At 38.6% G+C, this 15,655-nt stretch overlaps 1 protein-coding gene across 5 annotated transcripts in view; it reads left to right on the forward strand.

The window, feature by feature from the left end:
* The window catches only part of QTRT2 (queuine tRNA-ribosyltransferase accessory subunit 2), a 47,229-nt gene that overhangs the window by 21,283 nt on the left and 10,291 nt on the right, over positions 1–15,655 (forward strand). For 4 of the 5 annotated variants that reach the window (XM_007493712.3, XM_007493711.3, XM_007493713.3 and 1 more), the window contains exons 4-7: positions 1,316–1,392; positions 3,459–3,671; positions 5,256–5,455; positions 10,384–10,535. In XM_007493712.3, coding sequence (XP_007493774.2) covers positions 1,316–1,392; positions 3,459–3,671; positions 5,256–5,455; positions 10,384–10,535 — 642 coding nt within the window. Of the gene's footprint in view, positions 1–4; positions 131–1,315; positions 1,393–3,458; positions 3,672–5,255; positions 5,456–10,383; positions 10,536–15,655 lie in introns of all 5 variants that reach the window. The other variant, XM_016433475.2, reaches the window with a different exon arrangement.

Here is a 15,655-nt window from a genome sequence, read left to right on the forward strand (position 1 = left end):
CTAGCTTGCTTTGCTCCTGAAACTCAATGTTGGGCATCTACAAATACCACCTTTCAAGCTGATGCACATTTGGAACTTAAAAAACAACTGACCAGATACAAGATTGCTGGCTCCTGCCTTCCTTAGGAAGGTAATTAAATACTCTTACTTAAAGGGCCTTCTCATCTAGCTCCTCTTGGTTTAAAGTAAACAATGATTATTTATGTTCATAAAGTATAGGTTAATAAGTTATTGGAACAAGATGTCTAGAGTTGACCTTAATAATTTAGAGCATTGAAGCTAAGATAGGAAAACTATAAAACTTTTTTTAATGTTTTGTTGAAACAATTTGCTCAAGTTTTATTTGCAACTTTAGGAAATGTTCATCTTAATTTTAGATTATTTAAAGTATTTTAAGTAGGAATATTTTAAGCTTAGCCTTTGTTCTAAAATTGTTTCATCCTTCTAACTCGGGGGTTCTTAATTTTTTGTGTGTGTATTGGATCCCTTTGGCAATGTGGTCAAGTCCATGAACTCCTCTCCAAATGTTATTTATAAATACATAAAATAAAAATATAGAATTCCAAAGAAAGCCAATTTTATTGAAATAATAGTTGTCAAAAAAGTAAAAAAAACCCAAAATCCAAGGTTAAGTACCTGTGCTATAATAGAAAGTTTATAAGTATTCCTGTGAGTTATTTCTTTCCTTGAATAAATGAATGGTACATCCTTATATTAAATTCTATGAGTAGCCTAGGACCTCCTTGCTACTGTCATTTTCCTTATTCTCTTTCTGACTTCACAGTAATCAACATGCATGTATTTTTATTTATTAATTAATAAAATTATAACATATTTATAATTAATTAAACAATTAGTTAAGTTCTTTTAAGATTTAGCTCAAAGACCACCTTCTACATGGAAACATTCCTGACCCCCCTCAATTGCCAGACCTTCTCTTTTAAACTCCCCTGTATTTAACTACTTTTTATTTATTTATATTCTTTATATTCAATGTATACTTATATATGTATTTGTTATCTCCCCCATTAGAATGTTAACTCTTTAAGAGAAACGATTATTTCATTCATTATATCCCCAGCACTTATACAGTGCTTGATACTTAGGGACTTGCATACTGATTAATTGAAAATTCTAGGTGTTATGTGTCAGAATTTTACCACATTTGGATTTAGTTCTAATTGATGAGATACAGACACATTTGAGTTTTTTTTTTCCTCCTTGTATCAGTCATTAGTAGAAAATACTATATTTGCAATATGATAATATCATTAACCTAAAATCTTTCTGTTTCTTTTTTCTCTTGTTTTGACAGGAATGCCAGAATCAGTGTTCTATTGTTCCCTCCATGATCCTGTTAATCCCTGCCCTGCTGGCTTTGTCACTAACAAGGTATGTTCTCATAAGAGCCCAAGATACCTGCTTTGTACCAGGAAATCTAGAACATTGTGGTCTGGAGATACTAAAGGACTAGATGGCAAAAAAAAAAATTAAACAAAAGGTTAGGCTTTTAGAAGCTCTGGTCTGTTTATTCTAGCTTTTAGAACTTCTTGCTATTATTATTATTTAGAACTTATTGCTATTATAGTTGAAGGTAGTTTATAATATGGGATGATAATTCTCTATTAGTACTGGGTGAGGAGGATAGGATTGGTTGAAGTTCCCTGGCACTGGTTAGTGAATACATCTTTAACTTTTGTGTTGTAAGAAACCTTTTCTTGATTAACTACTCTACAGTTTTTGATTTCCTCTCCCTTCAGTGATGCACTCACAATTTGCTTGTAACAATTTGCTTGCTCCAGAGAAATCCATTTTTTTTTTACCCTTTGAGCTTATACAATTATGTATGGATTTAGTAATCATAATAATATTAGATGAAAATGCAGATTGTACCTTGTACAACCATATGCCCTAGAATTTTTGAGACCTATCTAGCAGACTATGAAGTCGAGGTTTGCTTCTGACTAGGTGTGACAACTTAGGCGAATAAGGAGTGGGAGACAGCTGGGTGTTTCAGACCTGTGCTCAGGCATCACAGGGAGCTGTTCTGCCAGGCATAGGGTTCTTCTTTATTTTATACCTCAGTGGTTACATACTTTTCTGGCACACAGTCTCATTTTTCCAACATGTATGTTTCCATAGATCCTAACAATAGATGCGAAGCCTAAGGAGATAATCAACAAAACACTGTTGCTAAGTGCAGGGTCAAAGGGTAGAATCAAAATGACCCAGTTTTAGGTTGGAATTCTGAGCACAGATTTGCCAGAAGTTTTATGCCTAGAAAAGAGAGTCCTATCTAAATGGGTGTATAAGAATCCTTAGGTTTAATTTTGTAAGTGGGATCTCCTGGTAATATTCTGGGGGGACAGAGAGGGATATCTGTTATTAAACCTGCAAGCATGTTGCTCTCATCTATTTTTCCTGAGGCTAAATAAGAGCAATTCCAATAATAAAGGGATGTTAGTGAGAGAAGTCACACCGAGGGGGTGCTGAGAGGGTGTCTCCATCCTTCCTAGGAGCCACTTGATGACCTGGTTTCCATGAGTGACAGTGTCAGAACATTGTGGTTTGATGGCCCCCAGCATAGAATTGCATTTTCAGTGTTGGATGTATGAAAACTATTTCAATCAATAGAATTGTCATCCATTGAAATGGAGCTTTATATCCACAATATAGTGAATCATTCCTCTAAAACACATTGACTTGTAGCCACACATTCAATATGTTGATAATAGCATCTCCTAACGGTATATTATTGTATTAATATTACCTAAGATTAGCTAACACCAAAGCTTGCTTTTTGAATTTCTTCATTCCCTTCTCCTCCGATGTAAATCATAAGCTCTTCTCCCCTCTCTTGTCCATCCTTGCCTTGTTTTTCTGCATTGTCCTTTAAAGCTTGCATATAGGATCTGCCCAATGTGCTGGAGTTGTTTCTTGTATTCTTTTTCTATCTTGGAAGTACTAGTTTATCCCCTGGCCCTTTGTTTATTTCTTTTAGCTTTTTTCTACTTAACCAACCCTCCTCCTTTTCTGGGTGGAGAAGAACAAGCATGTATTAACCACCTACTGGGTGCCAGGCACTCTGCTAAGAGCTCTTACAGATATCATCTTCTTTGATTGCCATGACATCCCTGGGAGGGAGGTGCTATTATCATTCTCATTTTATAGTTGAGGAAACTGAGGCAGTAGAGGTGAGGTGACTGGGCAGAGGTCATACAGATAGTAAGTATTCGAGGCTTGGATTTGAGCTCAGCCCTTTCTGGCTGGAGGCCTAGTGTAGGCTCTTACCTCAGTGGCTAGATGCCTCTTGTTTGAGAGGGAAGTAAAGAGAGAGGAGACAGAAGGGAGGCTTGAGTACAGCCTGACTTGAATGTGATGGGATTTGTGCTTTGTTCTGGCCCTTGCTTTTTAGCTGGTGGCTGTGCTCATGGATGTCTGCACTTTCTTCCTGACAGTCTGTGTCTGTGTGGGGTGTTGGAGGGCGCTTGGAAATGACTGTGGCCAAGTTCATGGCCATTCAGCAGGCCCTTCAGCCTGACTGGCTTCAGTGCCTGTCCGACGGGGAGGCCTTGTGCGCTGATGCCTCCTCTTCCAAGAGAGCCAAGAAGTCTGTGGATCGGACCCTTGCCTTCCTAGATGAGTGTCTAAAGCTCCAGGAACAGTCTGAGGTAAGGATGACTCCAGGCTGAGAGTCTCTCAGGGAGAGCCCTCTTTGCTCACTTCCTCCCCAAGCCTAGGAGCCCGGTGGCTTGTGTCCCTCATGGCCTCTGCATTCTTGGTAGCAGGCTGCCTTCAGGCTGCGTAATCACCCAAGAAATCCACAAGCACTTGTAGGGCGGTATAGTGGGAGATCCCTGGATTTTGAAGTCAGGAACTGAATTGAATTTCTAACTGCCCCTTGCTAGCTGTGTGACCTCGGGTAAGTCATTTAACTTTTTTAGACCTTGGTTTATTTGTCTATTGGAAATCTAAATAATAGGTTCTGAACTTAGGAGGTCCATGGCCTATGGACTAAATTCAAGGGTTCTCAAAACTTAGATGAAAAAAGTTACATTTATTTTACTAACCTTTGGTTTCCTTTGTATTTAATTTTAGGCATTTAAAAATATTATTCTGAGAATGGGGCTATAGGCCTCACCAGACTGCCAAAGGGCCCATGATAAAGAATAGATTAAGAATCGCTGGTCTAGACGATTCCCAAGGTTTCTTCTAGCTCTAAAATATTTTAATCTTTCTGAGAACCAGTGTGATATAGAATATTGTGAAGTGTAAGATGTTGGGGACCATTGGGTGGTTCAGTGGATGGAGATCATGGCCTGGAGATAGGAGTTTAAACTCTGACCTCAGACACTTTCTAGCTGTGTGACCCTGGGCAAGTCATGTAACCACCATTGTCTAGCCCTTACTGCTCTTTTGCCTTAGAACCAATTGATTCTAGACAGAAGTTAAGAGTTTTAAAAAAAGTATAAAATTGTCCCTGACTTCAGTGAACCTCATAGTCTATTGGAAAGACAAAACTTAAGAGTCATGAAATAGATAATTAATTATTGGGAAAGGACACAACGTAGTGAAAAGAACAAAGAGTTTACTAACTAGCCCTGTAATTTCTAGCTTTTTTGATTCTTATTTTCTTTCCCCTTTAGTATGAGGGCACTAGATAGGGTAATCTTTACAGTCCCTTCTACCCCTGTAGCATTTGGTAGATTCTCAAGCTCCAAAAGGCATTCTCAGGGAGCTCCAAAATGGTTTCTATTAGATAGTGAATTCGTTGTAGGGGGAGGAGGGAGAGCCTTTCAGGTGGGGAGACAAGCAGCACCAGAGAGGTAGATATCAGGATGAACATCGCTTCAGATCTTTGTATCTCTTACCCCAGCCCCCACCATCCACATCTCCTCCTGCCGGTCCTTAGCCTATCCCTTATCTCTATATATGACATATGTCTGGGGAATGCCCCATACCTGCAGTCTCAGCCACATCCAGTGGGCAGGCCAGTATAGCTGTGGTATACATCTATAGATAATGCAGAGCCCTTGTTAATCAGCTCCCAAATCTGTAGGGTGATTTTTCATGTGGGAACCCACCTTCCCCCAAACCAGTCCAGAATAGATGCTAAAGTACCTTTCTATTCCTCCAGGATTGAAGACTGACTATTTGATATCCCAGCAGGAATTGAGGAGCACGTGTGTTGTCTGTTGTTGCTTCTTTCTTTTCCCCCTTGGTCTTCCACTCATCCAAACTGATTCTGAACCTAGGTTCTTCGGAGTTGTGTGATGATTGGAGTAATTGAAGGTGGTGATATACTAGAGGAAAGGCTGAGATCAGCAAGGGAGACGGCAAAACGGCCTGTGGTTGGCTTCCTCCTGGATGGTTTTCATGGAGATGCCATGACAAAGGAGACGAGGTTAAGGCTGATATCGTCTGTCACAGCCGAACTCCCAGAGAACAAACCAAGGCAAGTGTTGAATTAAGGATAAAGTTGGGAATGGGATGGAGCAGATGGATAGTTGTATATTGTGTATCATTGAAGAAAACTTCCACTTATTTCAAAGGCCTAAACCAATAGGCTTATTACTTGGGTGTTATAATTTCTATCTTTTTTGATTAATTTGTCTATAGGAGGCAAAAGCAGGAATCAAGGCTATTGATTTGGATGAAGTCTTATGCAGAACACAGATAGATTTATGTGATGAATCCTGGGTTGTTTTTTTGTAGCAGTACTTTTTTTATTTGATATTTTTCTTCTTTCCAGAGAGAACATGCATTTTACGTAACCACATGAATATGTTTACACTGATTTGTGGACTCTGTATTTTTTTGGAATGTTGGAATACTCATCATACCCAATATGCAACAACAACAAAAGAGAGAGGAATACCTTAAATTAGGATATTTTATGGTTAAAAATACTCATAGCAGCAGCTTTTGAAAGATGATTTATTAAATCAAGTCATTGCACGTGGTCATTTTATTGCTATAGCAAAAACAAGGCCATTTTATTATTCTAACTCCTTTCATATATGATCTTAACTGATTATCTTATTCTGCTCACCCATTTTAAGTTTTCATGTGGACAAAATGTTTAAAAACAATTTGGAGCACATTTCTTTGTGCTATGATCACAGTGAGAAATAAGGAAAAGAAATTTCTATAACATCAGGCCTACTTTTCTATTTGCATTATCAGAGAAATCTTAAAAGGTACTTCTAAAGAAAAGGGGAAAAAAAAGGAATTTTATAGCCACAACAAATATTCTTAAAATTTGGAGTGTTCATTTTTGATGCTTTTAGATAAATAAGTAAATACTGAATCAATGCCATTACATGTCAATAACTGTAGCATTTCTGTATATGCAGTACATTCTCAGATAATTCAGCATTTTAATGGCCACTACAGATATCACACAGTTGACTCAAAACTTTGTGCTTATGTGCACATTAAAATGAGAAAAAAATTATCATTATATGAGAATTTCACTCCTCTTTGAATGTAAATCCATATTCCTACATACAGTATTTGTACATACTACATATAACAATATGATGATATAGTCATCACGAAAAGAATTTACAGTGACGTCCTGTGACATAGCAAAATTGTGTGCCAGTAAACTGCCATCCTGAAGGAACATTTTTCTTCACATAAATTGAAACCATTTAATGCAACTGCTTTTCTTTTCCTTATGTATTGAAGAAGGAAATTAGGAGTAGGGCAGCTAAAATACACTGAGAACTTTTCTAAGATTTTTTTGCAAATCTCATTTTTTTCAAATGTTAGTTGTTTAAATGTGTTTTAATCAACATATGGATTATCTGGATATTAACTGCTAACAGACCAAGGAAAATAATCTGTCTTTTCTCACCTCTTTCCTAAAATGAGAAGCAAACATTTTCTTAAATATACTTTTTAGTGAGAATGAATCCTGGTTTTAAGGGAGATATCATGTAAAATCATAATATAGGCAGAGTCAAAATGGCAGGTTAAAGTCTGCAACCCAAATGAAGTCTTTCAACATGCCCCTCCAACTGACTTCAAAAGAATGCCTCAAATAAAATGTTAGAGGGCAGTGCCAACAAAAAAGATCAAGGTAAGACATTTTTCTGGCCTAAGAAAACTTAAAGAGGTCATCAGGAAAGCTTTGTGACTCTTGTGTAGACAGTGGCCTGGAGCCCATTCAGAGAGAACACTTAGAAACGACTATGATGGTGGAAGCAGCAGCAGCAGCAGCAAATTGGGTAGCCCTCATCCCAGAAACAGTAAGGGGATCAGACCACAGAAGGAGATGACAGGGAACCATTTTCTAGTCCTGGGTACAGGTGGCACTGATTGGCAGTTCTCTTGCTCAGATGCAGCTCTGATTCATAGTTCCAGAGCAGAGAGGAGCACTGGTGGTCAGTTACAGGGGAGTAGGACCCCTGGTCACAGTTCCAAGGCATTGGGTAAAGTTCAGAGTTCAGTCCGGGAGAACAGCAACTATACCTCACCTAGGACCACATCACTTTGGAAGCATCAAAAACTTGCAGATCCCCAGGACTAGCTCTGAATACAGTAGCTTGAAAAATCCTGAAGCTTGGGGTAGTACCTCCCTGCCCTGAGGTGAGCAGAGCCCAACTTTAATAAAAAGTTCAAAGTCAAGAAGTAGTGCTGAAAAAGAACAACAAAAGAATAACAATCATAAAAAGCCACTTTGGTGGCATGGAAGACTAAAACATAAACTCAGAAGAAAATGATAATGTGAAAACAATTGCAAATAAAACTCAAAGAAAAATGCTAATTGGACCCAAGCCCACCAAGAATTCTTAGAAGAACTAAAGAAAATGATGAAAGGTAGGAGAAGCAATTGAGAAAAGAAATGAGAGTGATACAATAAAATTATGAAAAGGGAATCAACAGTTTAATTAAAAAACACAAAAAAGTACTGAAGAAAGTACAGTAGCTCTCACACCTCCCCATTGTATATTTTCAGTTATCTGTGGTCATTCCAGTGGAAGGAGGGAGGCATAAAAGGGGCTGCTGCCACATGAGGGAAGGGGCTGGCTTACAGTGGGTTGGTGTGCCAGTGGGTGGCTCAGTAGGTAAAATGGGGTAAAGATCTACTCGCTCTGCACTTCTTTTCCCTGGAGCTTTGCCTGGTTAACATTCTTTCTGTCTATTAGTTCCTCTACTTGCAATTGGTGGGGTTTTTTAGTTTAGTTGTTTTTTTTTTGTAAGGACAATGGGAAGCCAGGGAGTGCTGAACCAATGGACAAGAGCAGGGCATAGTACTCTACAGTAAAGTCTATATGGCTGTTTAAAGGGCAGCCGGATGACTGAGTGGATAGAGAGCCAGGGCTCAAGATGGGAGGTCCTAGGTTCAAATCTGTTCTCAGATACTTCTTAACTCTGTGACCTTGGACAAGTTACTTAACCCCAGTTGCCTAGCTCTTACCACTCTTCTGCCTTGGAACTAATACTTAACATTAATTTTAAGAGAGAAGGATTTTTTTAAAAAAGAACTGATCAAGGTATGGGAATATGAGTTAAGAACTACTTAACAGTCTTAAAATTTAAGCAAATATTGAACTTTGTTGTCTATTAAATCAGAAGACCCTCACACAGTCCCTTTGTTTTCATAGGAGATAGGGACCATTGTTAGGGACTGATGAATATAGATCATTTGCTAGATTCCCAGGTTATGTATGATTCCCAAACTGCTAAAGGGTGCTGTTTGTGCCTTGATCATTCCTGTATGTTTTTCATTGATCTAATCTCTTTGATTTCATACTTCATTTGCTTCTGTTTTTCTGGCTTCCAAAGCCCTGATGAATTCTTATGATGGACAGAGGTTCAGTCCACAGGAATTCTGGTTACAATTTAATTGTTTGGGTCATGTTTTGGCTTTTAGAAACTTGTGCAATTTTGAGACAATGCTTTGTTTGTTGTTTCGGTTTATATGCTGCTTCTCAACCTGGGGAAAGCAGCAAGTGCTGAAGGTCTCAATTCCTGTTTGGGTTCTTGGATTTGTTGCATCAAGTATCCATTCTGTCACTTGAAAGAAATTAGTCAGAGAAAAAACAAGCTGAGTCTATGTGTTCTGATACTGAAGAGCCAGCTCCCAAACCCCTTCTTTCCCTTCCCTAACCCCCAACCCCAGAAGTTCCTGACCCTCCCCCTCTTGACATATGCCAGGAACTGATAACACCCCAGCCTCAGGAGTTCCTGTTCACTCCCCCCACCCCAGGAATTCTTGTGCACTCCCTCTACCACAAAAGTGTATAAAAAGCCTGCAAGCCCCAGACTCGGGGCTCCAGCCATTTTTAGAGTGCTGAACTCAAACTGCAGTTTGTTCAATAAACTCCCTCCTGTGTGTTTTATTGTTGGTCTTGTTTCATCCTTGGGATCACTATACCGGGCACTTCAATACAATGTTAAAGTCTGCCTTTTCCTGAACTTGGAGTAAAGACTAGTAAGTCTTGTAATCTTTCCCCTGACAAAACATTAACAAGTAGCTGAACCTAGTTTTAAAAAAAGCAAAAATAAGAAACAACCCAACAAAAAATCTTCCTCATCCTTTGGACTTGTTTTACTGACAAATCATTAACCATGTGAGGGAACTTTATGCACCACCAAGTCACTCACTGTCCCTGATTAGTTTGCAGCAGTTTATTTATTTTTTTTATCACTTGTTATGGTGCAGCAAAGATAAAAAGCAAGTTGGATTCTTAGTTCCCAGAGCAAAGCTGTAGTTCTGATGGCTAGAATTGATTTTGCAGATTTATGAGTTTGCAATCCATTATTTGAGTACACCTGAAGTACAGCTGATAAAATTTCATTCCTGGGCCAGTGCACAAAACATTACAGGCTAAGAAGTCAAAATATAGTATGTGATTTAGTCAGGAGGAAAGGTTACATCAGCAGTGTCCTGGATAGATAGATAGATAAGAAAGGCTCACCCCAAGATTCTCTACCAAGGTAGGATCTTAACATTTTCCCTATTCATTTACTACTGGGAAATATCTCTTTTGTAGGTATTTTCAGGGGTTCTAAGCCTATTGTAGTTAGGCAGCTAGGTGGTATAGTGGATAGAACTTTTGAGAATCAAGAAAACCCAAGTTCAAATCCTGCCTCAACCATTTTACTAGCTGGGTATGACCTTGGACAAGTCACTATACATTTCTCCAACCTCCATTTTTTCACCTGAAAAAATGGGACTAAAAATATGCACCAACTTCATAGGGTTGTTGTGAGGATCAGATGAGGCATAAGTGCTTTACAAAGTTCAGGGCATTATATAAGTATTAGTCATCATTATTATTAATGTCTTTCTGAAAAAAGACATTCCGATGGAGTGGTTTTGTTTCTCACATTGCTCTTGTGCCGTTGTTTTTGCTCTTTCCTTGGTAGGCTCATCTGTGGTATTGGGCAGCCAGACGAAGTACTGGAATGCATTGAGGCAGGGGTGGACCTATTTGAGAGTTTTTTCCCTTACCAAGCGACAGAACGGGGCTGTGCCCTGACTTTCAGCTTTGATTACGAGCCCAACCCCGAAGACATGGGTGAGTATCTTACACATCCTATGAGGAAGCCTCAGGAACCTGGCAGCCCAGCTTAGTGCATGTGCGCGTGCGAGAGAGAGAGAGAGAGAGAGAGAGAGAGAGAGAGAGAGAGAGAGAGAGAGAGTGAGTGAGTGTCTCAGACTAGTAGTGTGCCTCAGGAGTCCTGGGCTGTGGGGGATGGGTCCAGAATGGGAGGCAGCCCAGAGGTGAGACAGCTGGGGGGCGGGGCAAGAAGTGAGTAGTTTGTTGGGACCTGTAGAAGAGCATCAGTGTTGATAAGGCTTGAAGAAATGGCTTGGTCATTATTGTGAAGAACTGCAAATGCCAGACCCAGGAGTCCTCGTGCTTAACAAAGGTTCCTGTTCCAGGAAGCACATGGTAGTGGAAAGCTGGCACCAGTCAAGATCTGGCCTGTGGGTTCAGATCCTGGTCTAACCCTTCTCAGGCATGTCACTTCATCTCACTAGACCCTAATGGGGCATTGGTAAAGTGAGTGTCAAGGCCAAGGGCCTTTCTAGCCCAAATCTGTGGCCCTGGGAAGAGAATTTGTAAAACAAACCCATCTCACAAGAGGAGAAAAGTAAATGAATATGCGTAGGCAAAGAAGAGGTTTATTTAGAAAACTGAAAATATCAACAAAAGAATTTGAGATAATCAGTTTGCAGGTTTGGTTTTTTTTTTTTTTGGTTTTGTTTTGAGGTCTAGACCTAGGATTTCAAATGTGTGAGTCTCCCTCCACCTGTGCTAATCTGCAACTTCTTTGCAACTTTAGATTTAATGGACTTGCCTAAGGTTTTAAGAGAGAATCGACTTGCTGTAATCACACAGCAGGTAGATGCAGTGGATAGAGTGCTGGGCCTGGATAAGAAGGCTCATCTTCCTAAATTCAAATCTGGTCTCAGACACTTACTTGCTTTGTGACCCTGGGCAAGTCCCTTAACCTTGTCCCAGTTTCCTCATCTGTAAAATGAGCTAAAGAAAGAAATGGCAAACCATTCCAGGAACTTTTCCCAGAAAACCCTAAATGGGGTCATGAAGAGTCAGAGTTAAAAATAAGTGAACAACAACAATGAATATTCACAAGGCCAGATTGAGCCCAAGACAGGATTTGAACCCTAATCTTCCTGACTCCATGATCACCTGTATCTGCTTTGACATGCTTCTATTTGACATTATAAGCAAGCTCAGAAAAATAGTGGAATATAATGTAGATCTCTTGAAATACTACTTAAAATAATGACATATCAAATATTTATGCTTTGACCTACTAAGACATACACACACCCAAGACCTATGTTATGATTTTTAAAATATCTGAGAATAATCTGTATTAATATCTTTATTTTCTTAAACTCTTATATTCTATCTTAGAATCAAGACTAAGCACCAGTTCTAAGGTAGAAGAGTGGTAAAGATAATGAAGGTTATGTGACTTGCTCAAAGTCACACAGGAAGTGTTTGAGGCCAGATATGAACACGGGTCCTCCCAATTCCAGACCTGGTGCATGCCATCCACTAAGCCCATTACCCTATTGATATCTTAGTATTAAAAATTATTATTTTAATAACAAATAATAATGTATAAATTAGTATACATACTAGACATAGTATATATAAAATTAGGATATAAAATTTAATAATAACAAACATGTTAATATGTTACTATTAAAAATAATAAAATTTCTTCTCAGAAACAAAGAAAAATTAAATAATTGAAGAGAGATAGTGTCATATGAATGGGTTGACCTATTATAATTTTAAAAAGATAATACTACTCAAATTTAGATTGAATTTAATACTAATCCAAATTCCAGTGGAATTTTTTATAGAATTAGATGGAGGGAAAAGTTCATTACTAACTAGGAAAGTTATAAAAAAAATAAAAAGGAGGGTGATCTTGCTCTGCCAGATCTTAAATTATACAGTAAGGCAGTAATTATCAAACTTATCTAGTGCTAAATAGTTTTTTTTTTAATCTGTAGAAAAAATTAGGTAATAGAACCAGAATCAAATGAATATGGCAGGTTAGTGTTCAATAAATTTAAGATTACCTAACTGGGGAAGGAAATCATTATTCAGTAAAATCTATTGGGAATAATATTGCAGTTTGGTGAAAAATGAGTTTACCATCTAAACTTCAAACCCACAACTCATACTCGCTACCACAGTAATGTCTAAATGAATCAACTATCTAAATTGAGAGTTTTAAAATCAGAGAATAATGAAATGTTATGTCTCTTGCAGTTGTAGACAAGTGTAAAATGCTAAGCTGTTTATTGAATAGAGAAGTTACAAGACAAAATAGACATATTCAAGTATATAAAAAGATTTTGTATAATCAAAAACAAGCCATCTAAATAAGAAACAAAGAAACAGATAAGGGAAGATTCCTTATAAACTATAAGTTTATAAACTATAAACATTTCTGAGTCTTGTATCCAAAATCTGTGAAGAATTTTTCCATGTTTCTGAGTAAGACCCATTCCTTACCAGATGAGTAACACAAAGGAAAAGAATAGGTCATTCATCAAAGAAGCAAATATTCTCAATAAGTGCATGAAAAAGTATTCACATTCCCAGGTTAGTTAGTTGCATTAACGGTCAATGATAAAGTTTTAATAACATAATTTTTGGACTAGTCCTGTGACTTGTTTTGTGTAGAAAACTCCCATTATTGATCCAGATCAGTAATTGCCCTTCAATGTAGAGTCTAGAGAGTGGCTCCAGGGCACCAGGAGGTTAAGTGACCTGTCAACATCACACAGCCAGTGGGTATCTGAGATGGAAATTGAACCCAGAGCTGCCCCTGTCCACTCTGCTACAACTGCTTCTCCTAGTGAATGTCATAAATCGGAAGCATACATTTTTTAAAAATCTGAGATCTCCCCCTTCACCTATCAAATTGACAACAAGTAGTTTATAATGATAATAGTCAGCACTGACACTGTTGAACTATTAAAAAAAACAGATGCTTCACTATACTGCTGATGGGACTGTGAAATGGGAACATCTTTTTGGAAAGCAATACGGAATTATTCAGACAGTTATAGATATGTTTGTTCCCTCTCACCCAGTGTTTCTCAGTATCATGATGATTAAAAATTCCAAGAGACTGCATTCCAGATTAGAAACCCAGGCAAAATCAATTTCTGATTAGGCTAGCAATAAGTATTACATTAATTAATCTTTGTCACAGACCCCAGAAGAAAGCTGTGTGGATTCTTAAATACCATTTTGGAAGCTAATTATTCAGCCCTACCCTAGGAATCCCAAGATATCTAATTCGTGAAGAGCCAATGAGGAGGTGGTCCATTATGCTTTCAGACCTTCCTCAATTCCTTGGTTGATGATGGAAAGTCAGGCTCTCTGATCAGGTCCTATCCAGTTAAACATGACATTCTCCATTCAACCCAGTGGAGACTCAAGGACTCTGTTCTGCTTCTTGCAGACACAGCTGACTTAGGCTGGTTTTATTTACCAGGCAAGACAGAACCCGTAATCTCACTTTTCTATCACCCTTCAATGGAAGTTACTCTAAAATAGGCATACCTTGAATTTTCTAGGAACAAAGGAATGAGTAAAGATGTCTAAGGGACATTTTTAAGATTAAAATTGCCAAACTGTGGCAGGTAAAAATTAGTTTTATTCTAGAAGTATTATATTTTTATGAGGTTTATTTAAGATTAAGAATTTAAGAAAATACAAGTAAGAAAGCACATGCATAGGTGGGCCGAGCGGCCCATTCAATTTCACTTATATCATGAGAGACGTGTCTGCTTAGAAGCGGAAACAGGAAAGAGCGTGAGCTATAGGCAGAGACTCTTTAAATAATAATTTGTTCTCAGCCCAGGTGAGAATCTCAGTGAGATTAGAGGGCATTTTCAGAACTTAGAGCAAGGACTTCTGGGCATTGGAATCCGGGGTTCAAGTCTCCATTTTTATAGCATGAACCCCATTGAAAACCCAGAAATAGAAATAACTCAATATATTTGAAATAAATCTTCTCACTACTAAAATTCTGCCTCAGAAATGTTATTGACATGAAGAAGACCCATGTGTACAAAAATTTTACTAACAACATTATTTATGTTAGCAAAAAAAAAAATTAGAAACAACCAATAAAAGTAATGACTTATTCATGTACCATAAATGACTAATAGGAATACTACAGCTACATTGCTTGGTTTCAACTCTGCCATCACAATGATCCTCTCAGAAAAGCTCATCACCAGGAACCTCATTGCTTCATTTTTGGTACTTATATCTCATCAGTACCCTTAGTGGTCTCTGCCTCTCTGATTAGAGGTCTGGAGGGCAGATAAAGAGCTCTTCCCAGAGCCTCCCTTTAAGGAGGGCTCTGAAGCCTAGCCAGCTCTTCCTTTCCCATCAACTACACTACTTGGTTAGACCTCTACCATCATTTTATGGTTGTTTAATGTATTACCAGAAAGAGGTCTCTCCTCTCTCTCTCTCTCTCTCTCTCTCTCTCTCTCACACACACACACACACACTGGGGAACTGGAGAGAGGGGGTGAAAGAGCTGAAGAAATTGAGATAGGGAAGAGATCAATCTTCCCCTCTTTTCCCTTTGGGGAAGATAGCACAATTTGTCTTCCAGAGGGACAGAATATGTCCCCTCAGAGATTGGGTTTAGGAAGTGGAGGCAAAGGTTTTAGAAAAATGACCCACAGCCTCCTTTCTTGATATTAGCTGTTGTTGAGAGGCAGGGTAAATTTCCTGCCACTGGATCCTCCCAATATCTCAACTGCTACTTTTCCCCTTTGAGATCTGAGTTCCATTCTCAGCTCTGGCTTTGAGCTAGTTCTCCTCTTTGGGAAAAGGTATGGTTTTCCCCAAATCTTTGGTGTCAGAAAGCAAGCAGACCTGATCTAAATGGTAACACTTTAATTTTGAGGACACAAAAGGCAGGGAGAGTGTGGGTGTTGGGTGAGGAAAGTAGGAAACAGGAATCCCTATAGATTTTCAACTGACCTTTTCCCCCTTCCCCAAATCCTGAGGGGTTCAGGCTATCAGCCTGACCCTCCTTTCGGTCAGTTGCTGGTTGTCCTTTCTCCTAAGCTAATCTGGCTGTAAGTTGAAGTTCAGAACAATTTGGGGAA

The sequence above is a fragment of the Monodelphis domestica genome, chromosome 4 (assembly GCF_027887165.1).
Source record: "Monodelphis domestica isolate mMonDom1 chromosome 4, mMonDom1.pri, whole genome shotgun sequence".
Lineage (NCBI taxonomy): Eukaryota > Metazoa > Chordata > Mammalia > Didelphimorphia > Didelphidae > Monodelphis > Monodelphis domestica.